Source organism: Seriola dumerili, unplaced genomic scaffold (assembly GCF_002260705.1).
Source record: "Seriola dumerili isolate Sdu_G_001 unplaced genomic scaffold, Sdu_1.0 BDQW01000109.1, whole genome shotgun sequence".
Classification (NCBI taxonomy): Eukaryota; Metazoa; Chordata; class Actinopteri; order Carangiformes; family Carangidae; genus Seriola; species Seriola dumerili.
The window spans coordinates 1,952,236-1,968,689 of NW_019174364.1; the positions used below are offsets into that span (position 1 = coordinate 1,952,236).

General features: G+C 36.6%; 2 protein-coding genes across 4 annotated transcripts; one reads left to right on the forward strand and one right to left on the reverse strand.

Moving 5' to 3' along the window:
• Positions 1-542: 542 nt before the first annotated feature.
• Positions 543-10,694, reverse strand: LOC111222841 (guanine nucleotide-binding protein G(I)/G(S)/G(T) subunit beta-1-like). 2 transcript variants are annotated; one of them, XM_022746698.1, is made up of 11 exons: positions 10,323-10,694; positions 5,368-5,476; positions 5,210-5,248; positions 5,005-5,111; positions 4,653-4,716; positions 3,386-3,548; positions 2,790-2,856; positions 2,472-2,673; positions 2,094-2,310; positions 1,817-1,932; positions 543-894 (listed from the first exon to the last, which is right to left on the reverse strand). In XM_022746698.1, exons 2-10 carry the CDS (start codon positions 5,422-5,424, stop codon positions 1,826-1,828), a joined length of 1,023 nt encoding a protein of 340 aa, XP_022602419.1. In that variant the 5' UTR covers positions 5,425-5,476; positions 10,323-10,694; the 3' UTR covers positions 543-894; positions 1,817-1,825. The 2 variants fall into 2 exon arrangements, with proteins under 2 accessions (XP_022602419.1, XP_022602420.1); XM_022746699.1 differs by lacking the exon at positions 10,323-10,694 and adding an exon at positions 9,417-9,485.
• LOC111222843 (calglandulin-like) lies at positions 9,662-16,109 on the forward strand. 2 transcript variants are annotated; one of them, XM_022746701.1, is made up of 5 exons: positions 9,662-9,765; positions 12,991-13,165; positions 14,938-15,082; positions 15,327-15,427; positions 16,033-16,109. In XM_022746701.1, exons 2-5 carry the CDS (start codon positions 13,042-13,044, stop codon positions 16,074-16,076), a joined length of 414 nt encoding a protein of 137 aa, XP_022602422.1. In that variant the 5' UTR covers positions 9,662-9,765; positions 12,991-13,041; the 3' UTR covers positions 16,077-16,109. The 2 variants fall into 2 exon arrangements, with proteins under 2 accessions (XP_022602422.1, XP_022602421.1); XM_022746700.1 differs by lacking the exon at positions 9,662-9,765 and adding an exon at positions 12,761-12,812.
• The last annotated feature ends 345 nt before the right edge of the window (positions 16,110-16,454 follow it).

The following is a 16,454-nucleotide window of genomic DNA, read 5'->3' on the forward strand; positions in this document are numbered from 1 at the left end:
CTGCAGTCCCAAGCAAAGGAAGTGTCTATTTAGTCAGGTGAGGTGTTTCACTCAAAGTGGATACTAAACACAATCCCCCATCCATATAATAAAATCCAGCCATGCCCCAATTATCTCAGCACCTACCTTGCTACCCCACCCCTTCCCACCCAAAGTCAAAGGCATGTACAAGAATTAAGGGGGTTAACTGGATAAGTTACTCGTAATAACTCCTTTTGTACTGGAATGAGCATTCATAACTTATAGCATGTGCTTGGTTAGTTAACATAGTATTAGTTGAGAGGCAAAGCTTCTTCATGTGCAAAAGGCTGTGATGAAACAAAAACAGCTAGTATATAAATACATCATGGACAATTTGAAAGCTGCTCGTGTAATATGATCCAAGCTTTTACTTCTGCATGTTTTCTCTCATCTGTCTTATATGATTTAACTGGATTAGAAAGACAAGCTGTAATTCAAACATATCTAAAACCACTAAAGAAATATGACAAAAAAGAAAGCCATCAAGAATAACAAACCATCAGAATAGAATTCTTAAAAAAAAAAAAAAAAAAAAAAAAAAAAAAAAAAAAAAAAAAGTTAAATAATTTGTACAATTACACTCCAACATTTGCTTTCAAGACACACACATTTGCATGGGATGATAGTGTTGTTTTCTCTTTCAAGGTAACATAAAATGGTCCAAGAAGGAATGCGCAAGTTTCTGATTTGATACCACAGGAGATCCTTTCTTAACTAGGTGATAAACAATTGTGCTCTTCTTTGTGTAGGAAAGGCATTGGTTTCCCTTCGTTTTTGTGGTGTCCAAGTCAGTTTAAACAGTGTTGAAGAAGATGCTGTGAACATTCTGAAGTTGTAATGGTCTTCCAGTCAACTTTGGAGTTAAAAGAACATCTGGGAAACAAAGACAAATGAAATTTAGAATTTAACTAATCTAACCTGATCTACAATTTAGCTAATTTAACCTTATGTCAAGTGAATATGTAAGACCTAATGGGCAAAGATCTAACAAAAAGCTTTCTAGTCACACAGATTGACATAAGAATGCAAAAGGCTGCTTGTGTTCATTATACGTACATCTCCAACAAGCTGCAGTTTTTGGCCTTTTGTCAAGCCTGCAAAATGTAATATTTACATTTAACCCTCACCCTAAGAATTCAGTGTAACAAAAAAAAAAAAAAAAAGTTAAAACCTTACGTCAGTTGATTGTTTTTTTCTATAGTTCTTAGGGCAGCAACGTCATTACAGCAACAAACTTCAACTTATTAAAAACTACTATTATCCGAGTTAAGTTTGATATGACTAAATGGCTGACAATGTCTATCTGAGGTGCGCTAATTGACCACTGTAATACAATATGTGTATATCCACCAGATGGGTTTGTTTTCTGTACAGCCCGTATGTCCTGTATGAAAAAACATTAAGCTTAAACTAATGCTAAAAGCAGTTGAAGTTGCCCTGACATTTATCTCAAGCTTACTGTAAATGTAGGGGCAAGAATGTTGTGTTGATCACGAGAGTCAAAAGAAAATGCCAAGATCCATTCAAGCTAACAGTGTCTCAAATATGCAGACCAGCAAAAGAAACAGAAAGACATTTCACTGAACCCACAACTCTTTTATACCTGTAAGGCAACAAAAGTAGCACAATCAGCACATCACCTTCTACTCCAGCCAGGCAAAAAAAATGAGGCTATGGCAGACGTGCAACTACAGGTTTTTACGAGGAATAGCTTTAAGTACAAATGTAGGAAAATGTGAAACAATAAAAAAAAAAAAAAAAAAAAAAAAAAAAAAAGAAAAAAAAAAAGAAGAACCTTCAGACTTCAATTCCAGATCTTCAGAAAACTGTCCCAGGATCCCGTTGCAACTGCCATGCCATCATCAGTAACTCCCAGGCAGCTAACACGGTTGTCATGTCCAGCCAACACACCTAGAAAAAGTACAACAATTATAACTTAGTCTTCATGACTAAAAATGAGAAAACAAGTAAATAATCTTTGTTGCTTTGTATGTTGAATTCTGAAATCAAGAGTATTTGTGTAACATGAAAAAAATAGGGCTGCTATTTGAGATCATGCTTCAATAACTAACCAGCACGGTCAGCTTTTAGTGTGTCCCACACGTTGCAGTTGAAGTCATCATATCCCGCCAGGAGAAGACGGCCACTCTTTGAGAATGCAACAGAGGTGATGCCACATATGATATTGTCATGAGAGTAGATCATTAATTCCTGATCAGCACGCAGATCGAACAGCCTGCAGGTGGCATCATCGGAGCCCGTGGCAAAGGCATTGCCATTAGGGAAGAACTAAAAAGTACAAAAGAGAGATCATTAATGCACAACAGAAGAATACACTAACAAAAAGGTACGTCTGTATAGTAGTTTTTAAAAAAGAATAACATTCCAATTTGCAATTCCAAAGAAAAATTTGAAAAAAAGTAAATTTCTGAATTTTGTCAATAACTTACACAGATGGCATTGATGTCAGACTCATGGCCGGTAAATGTCTGTCTGCACATGCCCTCTCGAACATCCCAGAGTTTAGCAGAGGCATCACAAGCACCAGAGACGAATAACCGTGAGTCAGGGGCCAATGACAGGCTCATGACATCACCTGTGTGTCCAGCAAATGTGGTTGTCTGCTGGCCAGTCTCAATGTCCCAAAGTGCACTGTAAAATAAAATATCTGTTTAGCATTTCTCCAACTTCCTAGCTCTTGCACAAAAAATACTGATTTAATAATCAACCCAGTAATTCAACTAAATGTAGGGAATTCTTTTACTTACCAAGTGGTATCTCCAGAGCTTGTAACAATCTGGTTGTCATCAAGAAAGCGACAACAGGACAGGTATCCTAATATTCAAAGAAGCAATAGAACATACATGAATATGGAACTGCATGTCAGATATTTAACTAGCAGTTTGTTAATAACTAGCGTATGTATAACTAATATTTGCGCAATTACGCATCATCAGTATTATTAACAGTAAATAGGTCAGCTGTAAGATTTTAGAACATCTTAAATTTTGTATTTTTCTCCGTGTCTTACTCTATTTACTTTCCATCTTTTGGCACCAAATCTCTTTGTTTATCACAAAGGACAGATTAGATTAAAAAGGTAAAAAGTCTTTATTTCCCACAAATTTTGAGGGTGCTTGTGAATACATTTTAAAATTAGGTTTAACCAGTGATCCACTAATTCAATTTATAAATATCGATGTTTTTACATGCAACATACAATAGGGCCTCAGCATGTTGAGTATAGTTAAGATGAAACTCTACTTTTGCAATCCATTTTCACCAACCCACCCTTTGTAATTTGCTTTAATCAATCATGTGTGTACATCATATACCATATACCATCATATACACTATCATGTACCTGTATGTCCAGCAAGCTCACGGCTCACACGTACATTCCCCTCACGTGTTTTCAGGTTGTAAATGGAGCAGATGTTGTCTAAGCCACCACAGGCCACATAATTTCCTGAAGGTGCATATGCGCAAGTCATGACCCAGGAAGATCGAAGAGGAATGGCGTGAACCTATATAATCAAGGTGACAACACACACACAAATACATTTGTTATCTATCCAACTTATAAATTTCAAGTTTAACTAATTCTACTGCTAGACCTGTTATTTTGACACCCACTGCTCCTGTGCACCAAGCCCAAAATCAGAGTGACATCCAGTGAAGTGAAGCACTCATGACCAAAGTAACAAGAACAAGTGAACTGAGAACAGAGTCCAGAATGTGCCCCTTAGGCATTAGACAACATCCTGTATAATCACACCCATATCACTTCCATTTTGATTGAAACATGATAGCATATATCAGTCAATAAGCTGCTACTTACTGGCTCTCATAGACAGCATAATGTGGCAGCTTAATTAAACAAAGGCTGTAACTAGCAGTGTTTCTATTTGTGAGCCCCTATACGCATTAAGATATCCCATATACAATTCTGACCTCAATCTGGCCTGCAATCTTCTCAGTAGGTCTAGAGATACATTGGAAGAACGACCCTTTAATCTTTTAATTCCCAGCTGGACTTATTGCCTGCTGTATCAAATTCAATGTGAATGTTTTTTTTCCATGTCACCACAAAATCTTCAATATTCTAAAATTTGACAGAGCATAATTTTCTATAGTTAATTTTCTTTTTGTGGTGTAAAAGTACAAATTACCTATTAGGCACACAAACTGTGCTCCACTTCCCACCCCACTAACTGCACACCAAACACATCAGCCCCAAGGCCACAAATGCCTCTCTCTCAGCTGATATGTAACCCTTTTGAATATATTCCAAATGAATGCAGCATGGGCAGAGTTAGTTAGTTTCTCCTTCTGATTCAAATATAACCTTATGAGTTCCACAAAAATAGGTGCAGGTCTCAAAATATAAAACAGCAAAGTGAGATAAACAATGCCCACCTCATTCATTTGTATTCACTTTGCCTGAAATAGCCCAAAGTTTCATAAAAGCAGCAACTATTACTTTATTTGCATGTAGATGGTGACACTGACATTAGCTTTATGTGACAGTCCAAGCTGATGCTGTTATTACTTTACTTTCCAATTACAGATTGACATGTTCAGATTCAACCATTAGTACATTAAACCCCTTTTAAATTCACACAACTTACCTTATTTGTGGTATAGCTGTCCCAAATAATGAGTTTGCCATCTTGAGAGGCACTGACCAAGAGCCTACAAAAATTAGAACAGCAATATAAACACCACCACAACAACAATCGCAGTTGTCACACAAAATCTATTTTTATCTAAAATCATAAGCCAAAAACTGAGGAAGAAGGACTGCAGGCTAAAGATGCCTGCCAAACTGCTGAAAAACATGATGTAATCAGTGTAACAACTCTTAAATTTAGGCGTAGTCTAACTTTTGCACTCTGCTCAACATTTGACATGAAACAAGGACACAATGCAACATAAACAAAATCTCCCTATATACCATGAGTCATAAGGCATTTAGTTTACCTGGAATCTGTTCCCCAATGCATGGCATAGATTTTAGCCAAATGACCCCGCAGCGTTCGTCTTGTACGCATCTGGATTCGTCCAACGGGGTCAATATTAGCTGTGATCTGGAAAACAAACAAACAACAAAAAAATTAAGTCCTCAGGTTACATTCAGACCAAATGCTTTTCAACCTAAGCAACAGATCCTAATGTCAAATGTTACCTGTGATAGTGTGGCATCTGCGCATGCTTTCCTGGCATCCTGAAAAGAAGAGAAGTCAAATCTTTAGAGCAGGGTCAAATTTTGATTGTATAGACTTGTAATTGGTATCTTTAATGATAATTGGTGGTATAGCATATAGAAAAGTGTTTGTTACTCACTCTGATCTGATTTTTGAGCTGCTCTGCCTCTTGGCGTAACTGGTCCAGTTCACTCATTTTAGCCTGCTTTTTCAATTACCTTACTCCAGCTACTGGGGCACTTGTTGATCTAAGAAAGAATAAAGAGAAAGCACTTGAATCATTCACAGTCTTCTTCGTTTTAAATTTAAGGTATTATTTATACATATTTTCAACCAAACATGAAAGTTTGTCTAAACCTGTCTTAGTCACAACCAAATCTCTTAACAGCAGAAGGTAATAGTAGAGGAGAGTATTTTCAGCCAGCTCACTGTCATTGACTTTTCAATTGACTGAACTGTTCACCTAAAATATATGTAATGTACAGTTCATGGTTTAACCAGACTGTACTTTCCCACCTCAATGTCACTAACATAATCCTGACACACAATTTAGATTGCCAGACAAATCCTGTTAAGGCATGACTTTCCAGTGATCTGAAAAGCGGTCATTATCCTGTTGACCTCAATCCCAGGGATACTCCGAATTTTAGCCAAGTGATCAATAAGCCACTTATATTAATACAAAGCCTTGAACACACTCAAAGTTCATCTAACAAAATACATTTTAGATATTTAAGTCATGATCCAAGTAGCGGAGTGTCAATATAACAAACGTATCTTAAACTACTTCAAGTCTCATTTATCAAAGCAAATTATTATATTATTTCAACACAGTTATTATAGCAAAGCCAGAAAAATCACAGCAAATACTCAAGCTATAATTACCTGTCCTGTTCAAGACATTGACTTAATTTATTCTGTACGAAACAACACTCTATGGAAATTACATTTTCAGATTTCCTTTATCAAAATGAAAGGTAAAATTCTGAGTAAGAATAAGAAAATTCATCCATTATTCCAATTTTGGTTACATCACTGATTAGAATTTTACAACTTTGACATGCAACTTCCAAGTCCATTTATTTCAAGCAATAAAAAAAGGTACAGTTTATGGAAAAATGTCACAATGCAACAACCTCGTAGCAAGGTTTGTGAACGGCTAAATCAATTTAATATACTGTTAGTTTGAATAAAGTCCATAGTTGTGAACAAACTCATTGTTCGTTTACCAACTCCTGTTATCCTGGAAAATGGACCCTGTGCCCAGATCTATCCGATAAATTATTCAAGTGTGTCGAACAGAAACACATTAGGAAATTGATGTCTAATCATACCCTTAATGTGTGTGTATGTTTAAGATGGTACACATTTTTGTGGTAAACCAGACAATGTGATTTCCGAGTACACCCAAGAAACTGGTTAAAATTGAGTAGTCACACACAATTTAGACCCAAAACATCACTTAGAGTTTTCTACAGATGAGTTACAGGAAGAACCTTGGTGAATCAACTGAAAAAAACTGCCTTAAACTTTAAAAGGCAATGTTTTCAAAAAACAAAACAATGAGACACTAAAATTCAATGCAGATGTAACCATTTCTAAATAACAAAGCACCATTCAGTTTTACAACCTTGCCATCCCAGTTACCTTACCTGGTGTGTTTCAATCAGTAGGCCTATGTCACTGGAGGTTTCAGGACAGGACTGAAAAACTTCTCTACCTGACTACGTTGTCCTTAAGGTCCTCTAACTGGTTGACCTTTTTAACGCAGGTTATCCTCTTACACTCATTAATCTAATAATAAACGTGTCAGGAATGTAATTATTATACAGTATCAACAAGAGACAGCAGAATGCCATTCTTACCTTGAAGACCTCTGAAAATATAGTTTAGATTTTACAATATTGTCAAATTTTTTCTGTGTGAAAATTAAATTCAAGTTTACTCATGCCCGCTGTAGTGTATGATAGTATTTTTCGATCTCTTCATACAGCATAATTAATAGACAAAAAACACAATATAAAAAAACTCTTTCATGCATTTATGCATCTATGTGCAATTTTATAATAACAATAATGATTTAATAAAGAAAATTACTAAATTGACCTCTGAAGTAATCATTTAGTTTTCAATTGCAAGTCTGATTGAACAAATTTAAGGCTTTTGAGTTAAACCTCACAGATTTCCGTAATATTAATGGTTATTAATATGAAAATGCTCTTCAGTGATATTAAATTCACAAACACTGGGCTCTCTATCAAATTACAACATGATGCAATTAATTTTGATTCTTGACTCTCTCTATTCAAACCCTAAAACTGCAGTGGTAAATCCAAAGGTGGGATAGCCTGGACTCATTCTATAGTCCTGAGCTTTAAATATTCCACATTCTGAATTTTATTTCCCATTGACCTCTGTGGATGCTTACAGTTAAGGAGTTCCTCTCCCTCATCACTTCTCCTTTCCAAGCGCCTGATCAGGGTCAGCTGACTGCATGATAAACAATGAGCAGTGGCAAACAGCCTGGAGTTGTAGCTCACTAGCTGTTCTCAGGTCCCTTAAGTGCAGTCTGTGCCTGCTTCTTTCAAAAGGTGTCTTCTACACTTTCAATTAAAATCCTAAAAAATGTATCTCTCACTGCAATCCGTAAGTATACATATGTTCTCAAAGGACAAGTCAGCTTATCTGCACTGTTAAACAATGATAATGCAATGTTTCACAGCTAAAGCTGGATCATAGAAAAAGCCATAACCAGCAATATCACTGAGCAACTCCATAATCCTAAAAGCTAAAATCCTCAGTCAATGAGTCTCTAATCCTATCCATGTCCACTAACATAAACAGCTGGCAAAGCCAACCCAGGCATTAGAAATATGTTTTCCCAATCATAAAAGGATGAGTTTAATCTTATTTCTTTTACACACAACATGCTTAAAACAAGTGCCAGGATTTTCACACTGCCAGTGAAATCACAAGCCTGATACAACTCTGTGTCCAGTATGATCACATACTGTACAATTAGTACCTCGCTTTCTGTAATAAACTAAGATAAAGATGCATTTTCAAAGAACTCGTGTATATATAAAATTCATTTGCAAATTGCATACACAATTGGCACACGTCATAGCAATATATGACAGATATAAGATAATACAATTAAAATCTATTTCATGAATATACCTAGCATATATATTTTCTAAATGATTTATGTGCAGAGGTTCACACAACACTGTATGTAGTGTACTGATAGTTGACTTAGCGACTGTGTGCAGTACTGTGATTTGCGTTCAACAGGATAGTTTGCATTATATTTGAATAGCCGTCAGATAGCTGTTTTAGTCAGGTTGTTACTCTAATTTGTTTATTAGGTTGGTCTACAGGTTACACACATTTCAGGAGAAATTTGGTTCCAACTCAGCCCCACGATGTGGCAAAATACTGAGGATTTGGAGTATTGTATCTGACAGAGTGCAATCTAATTTCTACATTTACTGAACGCTGCTCAGTGTAACGATAATATGACTTGCACTGATAGAAATCTGAGAAGATGCAGCTAAACGCCATCTTGCAGACTGCTGTCCGCTAGTTAGCTTGCTAGCAGGCTTGGCAGTGTAGGCCTGCAGGCAGGGCAGAGCTAGTATTCGAGAAAGCAATGTACTCAGTCACCGTGTTAGCAACAAATTCAGTTGTGATTTAACAACGTCTAGTTGAAAAGCAAAATCGATCTTACTTAAGACCCGCTGAATTTCAGACAGATAAACTCAATAGCTGGCAGCATCTAATGCAAAATAACATAACCACTGCTACTTTATGGTAGACTCTGCTGCTCTTCCGCAATTACATGGAGTGCTATGGAGTTAGCTTTTAAGCCAACAGTGGTTAAACATAGAACCTCGGTGGTTGCTTGGCCTCCAGAAATCCACTTACTTACATACTAACAATCTCATTAAACCCGACAGTGCCTAACTGATTTGATTACGACGTATCGGTATATTTATTTGGCTCCCTGATCCTTTAGTAGTCCCCGAGCTTGTAAAAACTGCAAGGTCGGGCGGCGATGGCCTGCTTGACTTCAGTTAAGCAACAAATGCAATAGATGCGGGTGATTTTTCATGACCATCTATCATCCATCGCTACATAACTGCCAGTTAGCTAACTGGTGGTATATAACTAACTAACGTTACTAACCTAAGTTGAAGGCGTTGCACCGGCGCGGCCGTTTCGTTGCAGGGAGGCAGCAATATGCTAACTTATTAGTTCGGCTTGTAAAAAAAAAAAAAAAAAAAAAAAAAAAAAAAAAAAAAAAAAAAAAAAAAAAAAAGGGTGTTAACGCGGCTACAACAACTCACGCTAACAAAGTGTAGCTGTTACATATATATTTATATTGTGTGCAATTTTAAAGTTGTCTAGTGATGCTGGCTGCTGTACTATCTACTATCGCCATTAACCAATATTTGCTGTTAATTTGTTTACGGGACGTTTATTGTTCCAGCCCAACCCAGTGTGTCATCATCAACTGACAGCAACATCTTTAAATGTAAGATTTCGAGTAGACCTACAAAGAGACCCGATACTAACTATCAAGCTTCAGGTGTTAACATTAACATCCTAGTTGCCATAAGTACATTTTGGCAATTAACTATCCAGTACTTTAAGTACTGTATTTTAGGCCAAAGAGCACCTCCGCTGGGCCATCACTGGCATCAAGCCTCACTGGCCAATATTAATGTTACTTCAACGCCAGCCAGGAGCTTTGCTAACATTAAGAGTAGTTAACCCAACTCAATTGACTGGCTGTGTAAGCCAGTTACGGGTAGATAAGTTTTGTAGCAATCTGCTTATCCGCCGCAAATATTGAGCGCCAGGGCCCACTGCTGCAGACACCCTTGTACCTTAGCTACTTGTATTTGCTTATTATAAAATAGCCAACTTAACGTTAGCTAACCGCAGCTAACTAAATGGCTAGGAAGCTAGCCATCGCTTGCTACCCCACCCCCGGGCAGTTCAATTCCGCCACAATTCATCAGCTAATGGTATCAACAGATAATGTGAAAGATATGAAATTAGCACGATCCTCGCCTTATTTCACCTTACCTGATTCAATTTGCGTTTGTTTTTGCGTTTTGGCATTGACTGGAAAACAAGACGGCGTATACCTCCGATCCACGCATCAACGAACACCACAACGCTAGCTTTCTAACTAGCTAGCCAGCTAGCGTTAGTTTTCCGAGGAGCAGCCCTTCCCGAACGCAGGCTACAGCTAGGGAGCTTGACAACCTCCGTCAACCAACCGGAGAGGGGAGGGGGGAGGGAGTCACACCCACTAGCCTTGTACTGAAGACACTGCCCAGGCAGACAAAAACGCTAATCTTTAAAGTCACTATAAGTCAACAAGACAGTCTACTCTCTCTTTTTTGTCAAACTTAACATCTGCCCTTTGCGTAGTGACACTCTCGCCCGGCCATCGAACGACGAGATGGGCGCGGTAACCCTGCAGTTAGCACCGGGAAACCCCACGCTGCAGCAGCGATGGGAAGAGAAGCATCGATAGTTGTTTTATCTACAGCTGGAGATGTTAGCGTTTCCAGTCACGCTGAACAGTGTTAAGCACTTCTTTGGTATATGTGCATTTCATTAGAGTAGACTAACAGTGAACGTGGTGTTCGTTTGTCCACCCCCCGCAAACCAGTTGGACTGAAAGGCTGAATCAGTCAGGCCCCAGCTTGGGTTCTAAAGAAGGAAGTGGTATTAATGATTTCAGCAGGGCTCTCTATAATAGCAGTGGCAACAACATAAAATGGCCTTAGCAAATCAGGACAGTGTATTTTGATGTTTATGTGTTTTCGCTGTAAGATTTTTTACTCACTAATTTTTTAATGTGTTCCAATCATATTGATCTCTTTAAAAAAACACCTCTCACTTTAGCATCTCACTAGTTAGGCTATTGGTCCTTTTTTGGATCAGGTCTAGGAAGTTGTTGCAGTTAAACATACATCCATTTCCCTGGCCAGTCACTTATCTATATGCAATACAGTAAGGCCTACTTCTGGTTGTTAAGAAGTTTGTCAGATAGACATACAGCTGTCCTTTTAGGTGGAATTTGTTGCTATAGATACACTACTTCAACAAACAATACTTAGTTTATTAACACACATGCACACGTTGTCACAGGTCAAGTTTTGGGACATTACATAGACTTCATTCAATCTTCTTCATTTGTTTTCTGGAGACTTGCCATGACAATAATCATAACCACTAATTGTCTTTACCACATGTAAAATGAGTAATAAATGGGATATCTTTATAAGCTTTATAAGACCTCTTAATCACCTCACACATGGAGTGAAATGAAATGGCAGTGGCTATGGACCATTTTCATTATGGCTTGTCAGCAAAATGTTGATAACCATTTGACTATGACATGCAAATTAATTTGGTTGCAAGGATGCAAAAGCAGGAGGAAAACAATATTTCTGCATTGCTTTGCTTGATCATAAAAACATTTCTTTGAGGATACACAAGTTCTAATCTGTCTGTATTCAAATTGCCAGCATATGTAGTACCACTGTTAAAACAAAGAACTCTCCTTTGGGCCTATCATTTTTAAACCCTTTCATGTATCAAGTAAACTTTATTTTCCATTGAGTGAGATCTGGCAATTTTAGCCAGTGAACCTGATCAGCATAATCATTTATTCATTCTTTGTTTCTGCAAGTGCGATCCAAACTTTCTCTCGTTTGTTACAGCAAACTCTGTGAGGATGTAAGTTATCCTAACTATCATATAGTGGTTCAGTCAAACTATGGCCTATTCCTGGTTAAGTGTTCATCACGGCTGTAAAAACAATGAAATATAGGATAAAATGTTTGTTCTGGTTTGTTTTTATGAATGGTTAATTTATTGACCACCAGCTAATGTAAATATGAAGTCCAAAAAACCTTAAGATAAATTACAATTATCCTTTAGGCTTACTTGGTATCACCCTTCAAACTCTGTGAACACCGAAGATCATTTGAGTCATATGGTGTACAAACATTCAAAGCTCTTCCCCTTGGCTAACAAATGTGAAATTCTTAATGTTCCCATTGCAATGTTGGAAATAACTTCTTGGAGTTAAGTACCTCCTTATTTGGTTGTCTGCTTTCATGAGATTCACTGGGGGCCGCACAAGCACCTGCTAATAACTCGCAGCAAGCTAATTGCAGCTCCCATAAGTAGAACATGTGATGTTGAGGTCACAGAAAATGCATCTGATTGTTTACATATTTTTTTCATTTTGTCTTTAGCCCTTTCCACATCAGTTACTTCGAGAATAAAGTGATATTTCAACCAATTACAAGTTTACAGTTCCAATATAACTATGCTGTAGCTGTTGGTTGAGATCAGTATCCAAATATTCCTGATCTATGATTAGCAAGTCCATCCTCTAAGTGCTTTAAAAGGTCTTGAAGCAGGCTTTTCTAAACTCTGGGGAAAAAGCATTAGAAGTGTAGAAATGATGAGGCTAAGACATCCTCTCATTCTGCAGTAACTGTTGTCACAGTGCTTGTCCTCGGCTGTGTTTGTACTACCAGCAAAGAAATGGTGAGTACCTTATGACAAAGGAACTAACTTCTCATACTAAATTGTTAATTCTAATATGTGTAATTAACATGATTAAATTTGACGTGAAGTCATTCCAAAAGCTTTGATGTGCTGATCTCTACTCCCTTTGATAAATCTTGTTAAATGAAATACTGCAACTTCCTTTTTTTTCTTCCAGGCCAGCAAGCTTACACTAGAGCAGATCACAGAGTATAAAGGAATTTTCGAGATGTTCGATGAAGAGGGAAATGGAGATGTGAAGACACAGGAGCTAGAGAGGCTGATGAGTTTAATGGGAATCAATCCGACAAAAAGAGAGCTCAGCCAGATGGCCAAAGATGTGGACAAAGATGGTGAATATAAACTTCCAATGGCTGTTAACCCAACATGAAAACAATTATCATTCTACATACATCCAACTAAAAGCACATCAATGGTTATTCTTAGATGGGCTTTTTGACCTTTATGGGCCATTGGCTCGGTTTAAGATAATATAGAGTTGGTAGTCAAGGTCTTACACACACCTGTGACTTTATTATGTATATCTGCAAAATAAGTACAGTACAACAGCCCTGCCATCCCTACCTTTTTGAAGCATCAGAAAGCAGCTGATTCATATTTCTTTTTGAGACCCTAATGGTGGTGGTAGTGTATTTGACTATTATTGTAAGTTGTTGCTATTTACATACATGAACAACTGCTTTAAAATGCCTTTAAGCAATGCACTGTATGTATTCTGATCTGCACCTGGAGGTGAGGATGTTAGTTGAAGCTTTAGCTGTCTAAAGTTCAGTCTGTGACAAGTAAGTAATTAGTGCTTGAGTTAGACTGCTAAATGAGCTTCTGTAATGATAACTTGGCCATTTACATTAGCCAAAGCACTGGAAGGCAGATGAAATGGATGTTTGTCATTTATTCTGACCAGGTTGGATGTCAATTGCAATTCCAGACAGATTTGGGATTCATAAAGCAGACCTATGTGCAACGTTGCAAGGGAATAACATCTTCCAAAATGCATTATGAAAGAGCATAACATTATCTAATACTGCAGTATTCTGTTTTGTGAAGGAATCCACATTAATCACTAGGTGGCAGTGTTTCACCATGTGTGCTTTTTGTATGGTGGGCTTTATAAAAAGACTATTGGCATTTCCCAGAGTTGTGCGCACACACACACACCAACAGTCATCTAAGGACATTATTGGAATATATCATCTGACATCTATGATAGATTTTCTATGAGCAGTTTGAGAGAGTGCATGCTCATTTACTTTATTTAGTTATTTGTCTACTTAAGGTGTTATTGATAATGATGTTTTTGACATTTTTTTCCAATTCATTTTTTTTTTTTTTTTTTTTTTTTAGCATTTTACAATATTGTTCTAATAATAATAAAGTTCCCTAGTAATATCCAATAATTTCCTGCCATAAGTGTGAAAATTGATGACATAGAAACGTCATAAAAGATTGAAAGCTTAGAGCCATATTTCCAGCCACTGTTATGTTGAACGTGTTGTCCATTATGTGCCCAGATACATGATTTTCTGCCTTCTACAAATTTCTGCTATAAGTATATCTTTCATGTCAAATTAAGTTCCTTTTCAACATATCGAACACGAATATTTGTGTTATTTCATCTGTTATGCTCAAGGATATAATTTGCCATTTAATTTCCTGTTTACAATTTCCCCTTCTCTTACCTTTCTCTCTTTATACCTCCCTTCTATCTCTGAACCAAAAAGAGGAAAAAACAAATACAAGCAGAGATTTATTGCAAAAAATTCTTCTTTAAACCGTGATACTGAATCAGTTCAGAATATCTAGATTTTTAAATCTCCACATCTCATCCATATTTATCCAAACACAAGACTTTAGAGACTTTGAAAAATTAAGCTGTTCTTATGAATATATGCAAAGCACCTTCCTCTTTATCAGTAAGTTGGAATGTAGATAATTATTATTGCATAATAACCATTAAAGATTGAGGTTAAATTTGATTACCATTAATTTTACTTCATACATGCCCCCTAATGTAGTTTTTCTCTGTATATTGATTTATCAGTCTTTTTTTCCTGTCTACTGTCTGTCTGCCAAACTAAAGTTCATTATCTTTATAACATTTCAGGTAAAGGGGTATTCAACTGTGACAGCTTCCTGGGTCTGATGGCACTATACCATGAAAGAACCAAGAACCAGGATTCTGAACTCAGAGCTGCTTTTAAAGTGTTTGATAAAGAGGCCAAGGGTTATATTGACTGGAACACACTGAAGTAAGAATAACATTTAAGATAAAAAGACAAAAATAATTTTTTCTGCCACTGTGATGCGCTGCACCGTTTATTAATTAAAAAATGATTACTTATTTTGCACCCAAATTAAATTCCAGATAAAACCGATTGAATTAAAAACATAGTAAACATGAGCATGCCCCCGAGTTTGTCTTCACTTAGTTTTAATATTAATTTGCCATTCTGAACTTTCAGTGTTTTTTATATGTTTAATAATCATTTCCAGATACGTACTGATGAATGCAGGAGAACCACTCAACGAGATCGAAGCGGAGCAGATGATGAAGGAGGCAGATAGAGATGGAGATGGAACAATCGATTATGAAGGTATATATTATGTAAAGTTATATTTAAACCACTCTACTTGTCTTTGGTTGAAAAAATATAATTAACGTTATTGGAAGATAGATTACTTAGTGAACAATCTGATATCTCTGTATAACTGTTCTTAGATGGTCTTAATGTGTGTGTATATATATATTTAGAACTGTTGTTCTCCTAATCTTTATGGATAATTTCTGACTGTCAGAATCATCAGAAATGTTCATATGAGAAACTCAGCTAACAAGCTGTTTCAACAAAATTGATTTAATGTATAAATATATATTACTGAAGAATATGAACTCTCCAGCTTCAATTAAGAATTGTACATTAAAGTTACATTATTTTTAGCTAATGTTTCAACTTGACTCCAGAACTCATTTTAACCAGTCAAGTATTGTGTATAAAGAAATAGTGAAACTTGAAAATGGATGTTATTTATCATAATTTGGGGTATTTTATTCACATTTGACTTTTACATTTTAAAAAAATCCCCGAATACACAAGCACGTTAAAACATGTGTCCTTAGATGATGAAGATAAGTAGAAAAGATTATAAGTAAATGATAAAAAAATACCATGGTATTTATTGCTGATTTGAACTCTTTCAGAATTTGTGGCCATGATGACCGGAAACTTGTTTAAAATGAGCTGAAGACGCAATAAAAGCAACACATCTCACTTTGAGCCTCTGGGATACCCTGCAGGAGTTGTGACCATTCAGTTTATGTTCCAGTGACACAGGATTATAAAACAAGAGGACCGTCATTTTTTACTGTTCAACATACTTGTAGTAGTTCTAATGGAAATGTGTGCAATCACATATCTCTGTTTTGTGAATAATTGTAGAAACCCTTCACATAAAAATAAAGATCTTTTAAAATTATTGGTCTGTTTATCTTCTGTTTGTGTGTTTCTGATAGAGTGCATTCAAGTCATTAAGGGTCAGACATCATAGGGTTAAAATCCTCAGACCTGCTACCCGGATGCAGTCACTCACATGGGTCTGACAGCATCTGGTGTGCAGAGCCAT